At 35.3% G+C, this 13,716-nt stretch overlaps 1 protein-coding gene across 3 annotated transcripts in view; it reads left to right on the top strand.

Annotated features, from left to right (window-relative positions):
• The window catches only part of Pik3c2a (phosphatidylinositol-4-phosphate 3-kinase catalytic subunit type 2 alpha), a 120,161-nt gene that overhangs the window by 13,809 nt on the left and 92,636 nt on the right, over positions 1-13,716 (top strand). For all 3 annotated transcript variants that reach the window (XM_015477670.2, XM_048788428.1, XM_048788429.1), the window contains one exon: positions 10,235-11,364. In XM_015477670.2, coding sequence (XP_015333156.1) covers positions 10,300-11,364 — 1,065 coding nt within the window. In that variant the 5' untranslated portion in view covers positions 10,235-10,299. The remainder of the gene's footprint in view (positions 1-10,234; positions 11,365-13,716) is intronic.

Genomic DNA, 13,716 nt, shown 5'->3' with positions numbered 1-13,716 from the left:
AAAAAAAAAAAAAAAAAAGAAAAGAAAGAAAGAAAGAAAGAAAGAAAAAAGAAAAAAAAAAGCTGAAGTGTCATTGGCATCCTTTTTTTTTTTTAAGGCACAAAGGAAAAACTCTCAAGATTTTGCCATTAAGTAAACCTTCTTGCATTGTCTCATATATGAGCTCTGTGTGTGTGTGTGTGTGTGTGTGTGTGTGTGTGTTGGGGGAACACCTCACATCCAGACCATAACACCTAGCTTTCATTTAAAGTTAAAAACTGTACTCTTTTTTATGTACCTAACACATTTTTTTTTTTTTTTACAATGAATACTTTTTTCCTTTTCCTGTGTGTTTATTATCAGTTTGGTGTACAAGTAGGTTTAGTGTAGTTTAATTGTTTTGTTTCAACAGAAGTGAGGATAGTAAGCATCTTAACTTTTCTGTGAACTGTTTATTCAAGCTGTTTTTCTACAGGATTGCTTTTTTTTTTTTTAAATTTAATAACTCTTTTGTTATATATTAGGAAGATTAGTTCTTTCTCTGTAATCTGAGTAGCAAATGTTTTTTCTTGGTGTGTTGCTTTCAATACATCTATGGTTAAATTACTTTTACTTTTCATCACCTAAAACAATGCCTGGTACATGATATACATCCAGTGAATATTTATTGAAGATGTGAATACATTCTGTGATTTATTTCTTTTTGTCATACAAGTTATTTGTTAAATGTTTATGTACTTAGATACAGTGGCACATACCTGTAATCCCAGCAGTTTAGGAGGCTGAAGCAAGAAGATTGCAAATTCAAGGCCAAATTCAAGTCTGAGTAATTTGGACACTGTCTCAAAATAAAAATAAAAAGCATGGGGGATATAGTTCAATGGTAGAAGGTCCCTGGGTTCAATCCCCATAGTACACAAAAATAAATAAATAAATGAAAGTGTAAAAGCCATAAATGGGACTGGGGATGTAGCTTAGTGGTAGAACACTTTGCTAGTGTGTAAGAGGACCTGGATTTAGTCCTCAGTTCTAACAACAAACAAACAAAAATCCAGAATGGTAGGCCTTATTTAAAGTCTGTAGATTATTCAGGGGGCTTAAATAAGAAGAAATTTTTGTTCTCAAAAAAACAAGGGCTGGGGTTGTGGCTCAGTGGTAGCATCCTTGTCTGGCATATGTGGGGCACTTGGTTTGATCCTTGGCACCACATAAAAATAAATAAATGTATTGTGTCCATCTACAATTTTAAAAATATTTTAAAAAATCAAAACAACAACAAAAAAACAGGTGTTTGAATTATTTTTCTGGGGTAGAGGAAAATAATACTGCTGGGAACATTAATTTTTCTTCACTGGAAAGTAATGATGTTTGTCCATTGTTTTTGGTTCCTGTTCCTTAACTTATAAATGCTAATCTTGCACTAGACCATTTTGGCTTTTGAGTATTTGAAATGTGATTAGTCTTTTTTTTTTTTTGAGAGAGAGAGAGAGAATTTTAATATTTATTTTTTAGTTTTCGGCAGACACAACATCTTTGTTTGTATGTGGTGCAGAGGATCGAACCCGGGCCGCACGCATGCCAGGCGAGCATGTTACCGCTTGAGCCACATCCCCAGCCCCGTGATTAGTCTTAATAGAGATGTAATAAGTGTAAGATATACACCAGATTTTGAAGACTTAGTATTAAAGAATACAAAATATCCCACTCATTTTTGTATCCATTATCTGTTGAAATGATAATTTGGAAAAACAAGATTAAGTAAAATTAATATATTGTTAATCTCATGTATTTGTTTTTGTTAATGTAGCCATAGAAAATTTTAAGTTATATGTGGCATGCATTCTGTTTTTATTGGGCAGAATAAATTCACACCCAGAGTCTGGATACTCTTTATTTTATTGTTAGTTTTTAAAAGTGTTCAGGAAGCTTGATACATTTTTAAAAATTAGTTAATTAATTTTTTATGTGGTGCTGAGGGTCAGACCCAATGTCTCACATGTGCTAGGCAAGCACTCTACCACTGAGCCACAACCCCAGCCCTCTTCATTTATTTTTGTGGTGAATTTGTACGGTGTCTAATACCAAAGAACTTATAGTTTTTTACTTATTTATTTTTGTTAGATAAGTTTTCTTTCTTCTATGAATCAGTGATAGGAGAATATTATCTTTTCATGTACTGGGTTTTTCCTTTTAACAGTGATGGAACACCTCCTATTTTTAGTTTTCTATTGCCATCTCCCTCCTAGTTTTCAATATAACCGATTCCTTGCACTTATTTATTCTAAACTCAACCATGTAAAGGTTTTTCAGTAAAGGTTGAATTATTAATACATAGAGGTTTTTTAACCTGTTATTTTGGTTTCATAATTGAACTTTTCTTTGATGAAAGGAATATTGTCTTTTGTTCTGTAGTCATTGATGCATTCATTTAACAACCATTAGAAGTCTTGAGTGAAGAGGATTCATAAAGTAAGAGTTCTTGTCCTCAGTGAAATTACCAGTTTGCTAGTCATTTGGTGATGTGGTGCTGAGAATCGAACCCAGTGCCTCACACATTCAAGGCAAGCGCTCTACCAATAAGCCACAACCCTAACCCTGAAAGTTAATATTTATAAGGAATAAATTGTGTTAATTTAGACATGTACCAATTTGAGATAACTTAAAAAAATATGTGTATGACTTAAAAATATGAGTCCTGAATATACCACTTGCTAGCTTCTATGAGTTTAGCTAGATCATATACATTAGGTGCTTAAGTTTCTTCTTCTTTTTTGGCACCTGGGATTGAACCCAGGGGTGCTTAACCACTGAGCCATATCCCCAACCCCCTTTACCCTTCTCCCCCACTTTTAAAATATATTTTATTTAAAGACAGGGTCTCCCTAAATTGCTTTAGGCATTATTAAGTTGATGAGGCTAGTTTTGAACTTGTGATCCTCTTGCCTCAGCCTCCAGGTCACTGGGATTATGGCGTGGCCTGGCAAGTTTCTTCATTTGTAAACTAGGGATAGTAATAGTAGTTACTTTATAAAAATTGTGAGACAGTGCCGGGAGGTGCAGGGGGTTGAGGGGAAGAATAGAGGTATTTTGGACTAGACAGAGGGAGGTGAAGGGAGGGGAGGGGGCATGGGGTTAGGAATGATAGTAGAATGAATTGGACATTATTACCTATGTGCGTATATGATTACATGACCTGTGTAACTCTACATTATGTACAACCAGATGAATGAGAGGTTACACTCCATTTATGTATGATGTGTCAAAATGCATTCTACTGTCATGTATAACTACTTAGAACAAATAAAAAATATATTAAAAACAGTTGTGAAAGTTAAATTAGTTAATTTAAGGAGTTAATTAACTAAAAGAATGTATACCATATAGCATCTATGCATTTCTGTCTCTGCCTAGAGATGTGTAGTTTTTGTTTTGTTTTTGCAGTACTGGGGATTAAACTCTGGGATGCTCTACCACCTTTTTATTTTTATTTTGAGACAGGATCTTGCTAAATTGCTGGCTTACCTCAAATTTGTGGTCCTCCTGCCTCAGTGTCCCAAGTTGCTGGGATTATAGGCATGTACCACCCCATCAGGCAAGATATGTAGATATTTACTACAATTTTATCAAACATTTTCCATGGTTACTTAGTCACCATGAGTGATGGTATTATATTCCATTCCACATAGGTATCATGATTTAGTTTTCTTTAAGGTTCATTGTTATTTTAGAGGAGGAGTTATCTATTTTTTTTATATTTATTTTTTACTTGTAGTTGGATACAGTATTGTTAATTAATTAATTTATTTTTATGTGATGCTGAGGATTGAACCCACGGCCTCACCCATGCTATGGGAGCACTCTACCACTGAGCCAAGCCCCAAGCCCCAGGAGTTATCTATTACTGAACTCAAGTAATAGTTACTCCTTTTTCTTAAGTATCTCTAGTTTTTAAAATCAGAAAGCATTTAGATGGGTAGCAAGACTGACCTTTTTTTTCCTGAGATTTAAATTTAAATTGTGAATGAATGTCTGTCACTTAAGAAGCCAAGAGCTTTTAATAATCTGTTTTGTGATATGCAAATGGTGTCCAAAAGTTTAATTGCCCTCTTTAAAAGAATTTTTTGTTGGTTGTTGTTTTTAAGAATTTTTAAAGTAGCTACAGCCTTGTGTTTTTCACTGGGTTTCTTTATGTTGGGAAAATTTTGGCAGATGATATACATTTCTCATTCAAAAGCGAGTTATCTTTCCCATCTTGAATTAGGGGAACATTAACATCCAAGTTTTTAATTTGAATTAGCATGTGGGAAATTATTTCCTGCTAAATGTTTGCCATCAAATGGAGCTTTATTTTAAAAAATTAATGGAGCATGCCAGTTTAGCAGCCCCAGAAAAATAGCTAAAGCACAGGGTTACTTTTGGACAATCTTTTAAGTCCTTTTATTTTTGTTTGAATACACATGCATGATAATTCTTTGGAAAACTAAAATATGGTAATTTAGCTGCCAACTGATAGCTCTCAATTACTATGTTTAGCATATGATTACCTTTGATTTTTGGTACTGGAGATAGAGCAAGCAAATAAATCGGTGATGTGAAAACAAAAACACATTCATAGTTAAAATATATTTACCACTTTGTTAGTAAATGAGTTAACATTTATTTGAAATGTCCCCCTTTGTCATTCATTACCAATTATGGTAAGCATGAGAAGACTTAAATAACAAATTGGCTTTGTACTTGTGGAAGGTGAATTACAGTTAGGTATCTTTTTGTAAAATGCTATTTTGTTTTAATGCATGATTATATGAAAAATAGGAAATGTTGGGTTAGTGTGATAAAGAGAGTACTTATTTAACATTTGTGAAGCACTAGTTCAATCCTGAAAAACTGGGGAGTGGGAGGAAGAGAGAGTGAGAGAAAGAAAAGAATAGGAAAATATGGTATTCAATAACAGGTGATTATACTCTACTCATTGCTCGTGTCATATTATTCATACTCTTATGCCATCTGAAATGCTTTCTACAATTCTAACAGCCTGCATTCCCTTGTGTTAAAACATATATTCAATAATTTAAGTTTATCCTTCCTTCCTTCCTTCCCTCCTTAGTGCTAGGCATCAAACCCTCATGTATGCTAGGCAAGTACTCTGCAACTGAACTTCATCCCCACCTTTTTTCTTTTGAGGCAGGGTTTTGTTAAGTTGCTCTCAGGCTGGCCTTGAACTTGAGATCCTCCTGCCAAGGTCACCCCAGTAGCTGAGAGTACAGGCATGTGCCACCACATTAGACTTAGTTCCATTTTTATTAAGCAGAATGCCTGTGTGTGTGTGTGTGTGTGTGTATGTGTGGTGTTGGATTGAACTCAGGGCCTTGAGAATGCTAGACAAGTGTCCTATGACAGCTACAACCCTTATTAAAAATTTTATTGAGGTTTTGCTACTAAGTTACTTTGGCTGTCCTCAGATTTACAATTCTCCTGTCTCAGATTCCTGTGTAGCTGGGATTGCAGGCATACACCACCATGCCTCCTCAAAATGGTTTTAAATGTGGAGAACTAGGCAAATGAACAAGTAGGTCTTTGCATTTAAGCCTATTTTAGCCTGTTGAATAGATGTACAAGTTCATAGATTGTGTGTTAATCAGAACTTTCTGGGTTACCATGGCAGAAACTCATTTGAAACCATCTTGAGCAAACAAAACAACCTAGTGGCTTATACAATGAAGAGTTTGTCCTAGAGCATGGTTAGATCCAAATGCTTAATGTAAGATTATCCAGAATACATCTTATTTCTCTTTTACCTCTGTTTTCTTCTGGCTTGGAAGCATTCTTAGGCATCTCCTTAAGTAGCGACAAAGATGGGCATAACAGTGCAAGTTTACATCCCATCAGTTTAGCAATCTCAAACAAAAGTTCCCTTTCCAAATAGTTTCAGCAGAAGTCCTGGTGTTAATACTGATGAGCTGGATTTGGATCCTCCAAAGCATTTGAGGGTGTGAAAATGTGGGGTTTGAGAATGGTCCATTCCTGGGCTGGGGTTGTATCTCAGTGGTAAAGTACTTGCCTAGCATGTATGGGGCACTGGGTTCTATCCTTAGCACCACATACATACATATATACAGACATACGTATTATGTCTATTTACAACTAAAAAATATATATTAAAGAAAAAAAGAATGGACTATTCATGTTTTAATTAAATGGGATAAAAGGGAGATAAACAATCTGTAAAAAAGAAGCTAGAGGTCCTATTACTAGATGCAAGGATGCCAACCAAGTAGGCAAAAGGGTTTACAATATATCTACCTTGGATACCTAGAAAGCAAGAAAGCCTCTGTTTATGTCCCATGTTTTTTCCCCCAGGTAGAATGTGGGCTTAGCATGTTCAAGGCCCTGAGTTCCATCCACAGAACTGCCAAAAATAAAGAAAAGAATTGATAAAAATTTTTTGTTGAGCTAAAAACATAAATTTCGATGAGAGTGCTTAGGAAAAGCTTCAGAGAGGAGATGGTATTTTAATTGGGCCCTGAAAGGCAAGTAGAATTTTTCAAGGCACAATGTATAAAGAAAGGAGTCAGTCATTTGAGAAGTTTCTAGGTCAATCATTTGAGAAGTTTGGCAGTGAAAGTAGAAAATTAAAATGAAAGCCACTATAGTCTTAAAAGAGAATGTTAAGATTTCCCTCCCCCTTCTCAATATGGAGGACACTTAAGCATTTTTACAGCAACTAAAGGAGAAATTAACAGTGCAAAAGAGGCAACCACTGATAAAGAAGTATAGGGGAATTCAGTGAGGTTAATAAGGATATGAGTGGAGAAGGTAGCCTGAGAAAGGAAAAGTATTCCTTCTAGAGAAGGAAAATGGTTGTGGTGGCAGCAGTAGCAGAAGTTAAGACAAAAATGCATTGTTAGTTAAGTGGCTTTAGTTTTATTAATTTAAATGAACGAGGGCCTGGGTTGTGGTTTAGTGGTACAGCACTTGCCTGAAGTAATTGCCTGAGTTCTATTCCTAGCACTTCAGAAAAAAATAAAATAAAAACTAAATGAATCAGAAAAGGTTTATCAGTTACTGCTTTGTAATAAACCATTCCAGAATGATTGTGTGGATTAGCTATCTGGACTGAGTTTATCTGGGTGGTTTCTTCTGCTGGTCTTACTTTGGGTCAATCATGAGTCTGATGTCATCTGGAGTGTGGTGGATGGTCTAACATGGTGGCTTTATCACATGTTAGTGGTTGTTGCTGGCTGTTGGCCAAGCTTTCTTTTCTCTCCTACTTCTCTTTCATTCTCAGTGAGTATTAATTCGGATGACAGTAGTTGCAGTTCAAGAGAGGAAGAACTCAGTAAGGTCTCTTATGACCTAGTCATGAAACTCCAACACTATCACTTTTCCCATATTTTATTGGTCAAAGCAAGTCCAAGACCCATTCAGATTAAGAGAGTTGAGAAATAGAAGTCTATACTAGTGGGACAAGAAAATCATGTTGTAAAGGAATGTGTGTATTCAAGTGGGTGAATTTGTGCCCATTTCCCCCAACTGAACATTTTATTGTGAACGTTTTCAGTTACAGCAGCTGAGTTGAAAGAACTGTAAAGCAAAATACCCATGTACCTAACATCTGTTCTATTAACATTTTCCTATACTTGCCTTATCACATATTTATCCATCTGTCATCCCTCTATCCATTAATTCATATTTTTATGCACTTAAAAGTAAGTTGCACACATGAATACTTTGTGTGCAGTATTATCAAGAGTTCAATGTTTATTTATTGTTTTGGGTTTTTTGTTGTTGTTGTTGTTGTTTTGGTACTGGGGATTGAACCCAGGAATGTTTTACCACTGATATACATCCCCAGCCCTTTTTTGGGGGGGCGGTGAGGCTACCAGGGATTGAATTCAGGGACACTCAACTACTGAGCCACATCCCCAGCCCTATTTTGTATTTTTTTATAGATAGGGTGTCACTGAGTTGCTTAGTGCCTTGCTGTTGCTGAGGGTGGCTTTGAACTCATTATCCTTCTGTCTCAGCTTCTTGAGCTGCTGGAATTACAGGGATGCACCACCATTCCTGGCTCTCTGTCCTTTTTATTTTTAATTTGAGACAGAGTTTTACTAAATTGCTTAGGGGAATAGGACTGTGCCTCTGTGCCCAGCCTTTGTCTTTCCTTTTCTCTTGATATAAAATTTAAGTATAATGAAGCATACAAGTTTCAAGTATACATCATGACTATGTTTTGCAGTCTACTGTGGAAGGTAAAAAAATTGGAATAACTTTTCAACAAATATATGAAAGAATTGCAAATAGTCCAAAGACATTACGAGGATATTCCTTGAATACCTCTTTCTGTATGTCCTCATTGTTAACATTTTTCAAATACTTTTTTTAGTTGTAGATTGACACAATACCTTTATTTATTTTTATATGGTGCTGAGGATCGAACCCAGTGTGTCACATATGCTAGGCAAGTGCTCTACCACTGAGCTACAACAGCAACATTTTTTTTTCCTGTTTGTTATTAACTCAACACCTATATTTTCATTTTTTTTTAAATAAGATCTTTTGTTTCTTTCATAATTTATTTTTTAGGTGGACACCATGTCTTTATTTTACGTTTATGTGGTGCCAAGGATCGAACCCAGTGCTTCGTGCATGCTAGGCGAATGCTCTACCATTGAGCTATAATCCCAGTCCCCTAAATTTTCATTTGTATTATATTAATTTGAATTTATTTTGGGTTTTTCCCTGTCTCCTTTCATCAGACTCTTCTTGAACGTGTGTTATAGAGAAACATTAATGTTTGCTAGGAGGGAAAATCATGGGACATAAACAGAGGCTTTCTTGCTTTTTAGGTATCCAAAGTATATTGCAGACTAGATTAGATTAATAATAAATAGCATTTATTTAGTGCTTATGCTCGGAGTCAACATAAACATTTTAGTTGCATTATTTCGTTTAATCTATATGATATATTTTTTTAAAATTCCAGTACTGGGAATTGAATCCAGACCTTCACATATGTTAGGCAAGTACTCTACCTAAGCTACATCCCCCAACCCTTTCTATTTTTTATTTTGAGATAGGTTCTCACTAAGTTATTTATGGCCTTGCCAAATTGCTGAGGCTGGCCTCAAACTTGAGATCCTCCTGCTTCAGCCTCCCAAATCACTGGCATTACAGGTGTGCACCACTGTGCCTGACTTAAGGACTTTTTTTGTGTGTATGGTGCTGGGAATTGAACTCAGGGCCTTGTGCATATGAGGCAAGCACTCTACCAACTGAACTATATCCTCAGCCCTGATTTAAGGGTTTTTAAAGGAAAAATTTTGATATTATAACTTGACTTAACTGCAGATAATCAGAACAGAAGTGTGATCAAATCTATGTGACAATTTAGTCATAACCTTTGAGTAGAATCTTTTTTTTTAATATTGTGTTTTAGTTGTAGTTGAACACAATACCTTTATTTTATTTTATTTTTTAAAATATTTTATTTTTTAGTTGTAGTTGGACATAATACCTTTATTTTATTTATCTTTATGTGGTGCTAAGGATCGAACCCAGCGCCCCACATGTGCTAGGTGAGCGCTCTACTGCTGAGCCACAACCCTAGCCCCTGAGTAGGATCTTACAGGTTCTTATGGCCTTAACACTTTTATTATTGTAAGCTACATTACAGTGTACATTTTTAGTAAGTGTAGAATAGTGTAAATTCTTAATCAGTTTTTTTTTCACATATTTTGATTAAATAATCATTCCTTATCTTACTGACTAGGTATCTAATTGGCTTTTGAGCAATTTGATAGCAAAAGGATCACAAATAGCAAAAGGATTGCACCCATTTTAGACTTGCTATTTTCGTAACAGTAAACCCTATCTGAACTCTTGAAAATATGTGACTAGCACTTAAGCCGATTCATGCCAAGAATTCTGCTAAAAGTACCACTGGTTAATGGCAGTCATGTGACAGCTGAAATGAAAACTTTTTAAGTTCATTTATTGTGCCAGCTTTCCTGTTAGGTCAGCAAATGGAATAAAGTCATGTGTGTCTAAACATCTTACTTAACCAGTAGTGTATCAGGTCTTAAGGATTCTTTCATTCAGATTTCACCCAAACGTTCATTTTATTTTATTTACTTGGTAGTGTATTTTTGTAAGTGGCCTCAAATTTTAAATCATATGGGGGTAGGTTTCAAACAAAATAAAATTTATTTGTGTTTAGAAAATCTAATTGAGTGTTATTTATTTTTATGTATAGGTCTTGCTATTTTGGAAGCTACAAGAAAAAAGTAGATAGGAGAAGGTTTGGTCTTTTTAGTGGACATGGCTCAGATATCCAGCAACAATGGATTTAAACAGTGTTCTTCACAGCTGGAACCAACAAGAACAAAAGATGTGGACAAACAAGAAGCATTACAGATGGAAGCAGAAGCTTTAGCAAAACTGCAAAAGGACAGACAAGTGACTGACAAGCAGAGAGACTTTGAGTTGTCAAGCAGTACCAGACAAAAAGCACAAGTTTTTAGTAAACAGGATTATGATCTCATGGTGTTTCCTGAATCAGATTCCCAAAAAAGAGCAGTTGATATTGATGTAGAAAAGCTCACCCAAGCCGAACTTGAAAAACTATTGTTGGATGACAGTTTTGAAAGTAGAACACCTGTATTGCCAGTTACTCCTGTTCTGAGCCCTTCATTTTCAGCACAGCTCTATCTTAGACCTAGTATTCAGAGAGGACAGTGGCCCCCTGGCTTATCTGGGCCTTCCACTTATACTTTACCTTCTATTTATCCTTCAACTTACAGTAAACAGGCTGCATTCCAGAATGGCTTCAACCCAAGAATGCCTACTTTTCCATCTTCAGAACCTATATATTTAAGGCTTCCAGGACAGTCTCCGTATTTTCCATATCCTTTGACACCTGCCACACCCTTTCATCCACAAGCAACTTTACCAATCTATCGACCAGTAGTCAGTCCTGACATGGCAAAACTATTTGACAAAATAGCTAGCACATCAGAATTTTTAAAAAATGGGAAAGCAAGGACGGATTTGGAGATAACAAATTCAAAAACTACAGTCAGCAATCTACAGGTATCTCCAAAGTCTGAGGACATCAGTAAATTTGACTGGTTAGACCTGGATCCTCTAAGTAAGCCAAAAGTGGACAATGTGGAAGTAGTAGACCATGAAGAAGACAGAAATGTTCCAAGTTTGCTAGCAAAGGATCCCTGGGATGCTGTTCTTCTTGAAGAACGATCACCAGCAAGTTGTCACCTTGAAAGAAAGGTGAATGGAAATTCCCTTTCTGGGGCAACTGTAACAAGAAGCCAGTCTTTAAATATTCGAGCAACTCAGCTTACTAAAGTCCAGGGCCAAATATCTCAGGTATAGTTTTTTCTTACTACTCAAATTTAGCAGTGAAACATAAGAGTTCATATTTGTGTGCATAATTTATTGGGAAAAAGAAATATTTTTCATTTAGAATTTTGTTTTTATTTGCTCCCAAAGATTCTTTTAATTCTTTGGTTGTGTGGCAAATAATTAAAAGTGAAGAGGCCAGTTGAAAAATCCCTTACCTTTAATGTTGTCTTTTCTAAGATTATAAATAAAGACCTAATCAGGATCTGATTGTCACCAAGAGGCATTTAAGATCTTTTTTGTCTCTGTTTCCTCATATAAGATTTCTTCTTTCTCCCCTTCTTCCCTACGCCCCACTTCCTGTCTTGCAATATTGGGGATTGAACCCAGGGGCACTCTACCACTGAGCTACATCCCCAGCCCTTTTTATTCATTTTTTAAAAAAAATTTTTCTTAAGATGATACCTCAAAATAATATATGTGTGTCCTGGGAATGTTTAAATCTCATCCTCACTTTATAAGTCTCATTTTCATCACTTTAGTATGCATCATCACTTGCCTAAATAAATTAGCACCTTACCTACTATTTTGGTTTTGGGAGTCAACAAACATCTAGCAGTGAAACATAAGAGTTCATATTTGTGTGCATAATTTATTGGGAAAAAGAAATATTTTTGTAGAACAAATTTTGTAGTATTTGTCTAGTCTTGAGATTGAGATGTCAGATATTTTCAGTTTTGGGGGAGGGGTAGCTGCCTAGAACTTGGAGATGTTTGGGTTCTGGAAAGTTGCAGAGTTAATATCAAAAAAAAGGAAGCCTTTGATGGTATAGGGAGCTAAGAACAGGCTCAACCCTCCCATTCATAGAAGACAGACCCCCTGATTATCCAGATAATCCAGAATGAGCATCCAGGTCATTTTGAAACAATCCTGCTCTTTATATCTCATTTCTGTATGTATGCATTCACAATTCTACAATGTATGCATTATAGCCACAATAGATAGATTAGCTTAAAGGTAATAGAAATGTTTCTAAATGGCTTTAGTTTATCTCAATGTCTATATATTTTAATTTTTAACCTTAAAATGTCATTTATCTACTAAAGGAAACATTATCCCTGGTGAGCAGAGATTACCATTCCAAATATACTGACTGCAGTTATCTTCTCCTTTTTTTATTATTATTAAATTTTTAACTGATTCATAAAAAATAAGTGTTATGTATGTTTATGGGGTACCATGTAATGTTTTGATGCATGTATATATTCTGTAATGTTTAAATCAGACTAAGAACATCTTTATCACCTCATTTATCATTTATTTAATGGTGAAACATTCAAAATGCTTTCTAGTTTTTTTAAATATGCAGTAGATTATTATTATCTATGTTCACCTCAATGTGAAGTAGAACACCAGAACTTACTCTTATCTATAACTTAGTATTCATTGATTAGTCTTTCTCAATTCTTTCTTCCCCCTTGTTAAGATACAGTTATTATTTTAAACAAATTGAGGTTTCTGGGTATTCAGGTTATTTCCTGCTCAAAGATCCAGGACTGGAACTCTGATCCAAAAACTTACATGCTTTTTATGTGTTGTACATATTCAAACTGAACTCCCCCACCCTGCTTTTTTTTTCCCCAGTAATTACTGAGACAGTAGGAAATTCATAAGAATCCTATGAAGCCAGAGTAGTCCATCCCAATTTTATAGTTGAGGAAACTGGGATGCAAAGAAGCTAAGGAATTATTGTTAATATTTTGGTATAATACTGGTATTACAGTTAGTTGAATGAGCTCTTATATTTTAGGGATGTATATTTTGAAAAACTTACAAAGGTAATCATATTACTTGTAGCTTTAATAAATTGGAATGAGATGTTGGTATTTAGGTTTATAAATGAAACAAGATTGGCCATGTGTTAATAATTGTTGAAGCTGATGATAGATACATGGATGTTTATTATATTGAACTACTTTGTGTGTGTTTTTGAGAATTTCCATTATAACAAATTAGAGGTCAAGTAAAAGGCAACAGACTATTTGTAAAAAGCAACAGACTATTTGTAAAAAGCAAAGGTCTGGTATTCATATTGTTTTGGGAGTAGTACCTTGTTACAGGAGATATTCAGAGAGTCACCTTCTTAAACTTAGTTATAGGTCACAGTTTTCTGCAAAGTTTAGACCTACTCATTTCTGATTGTTGTAGGATTCTTGTGGCGTTGGGGAGAGAGTGTGGAAAGATGTCTTGTCTTTAAAAAACTTTCCCTAAGTGATTCTGATACAACCAGTCTGCTCCCTTGGTGTGGCATTTGGGACCTTTTGACAAGATGACTTAAGTGTCCTCATGCTTCAGGAGCCTATGAAATTGGGAATGTGG

The sequence above is a fragment of the Marmota marmota genome, unplaced genomic scaffold (assembly GCF_001458135.2).
Source record: "Marmota marmota marmota unplaced genomic scaffold, marMar, whole genome shotgun sequence".
NCBI classification, from domain to species: domain Eukaryota; kingdom Metazoa; phylum Chordata; class Mammalia; order Rodentia; family Sciuridae; genus Marmota; species Marmota marmota.
Note: the sequence above shows the minus strand (reverse complement) of the source record. Positions and strands in the feature narration are given on the sequence as shown.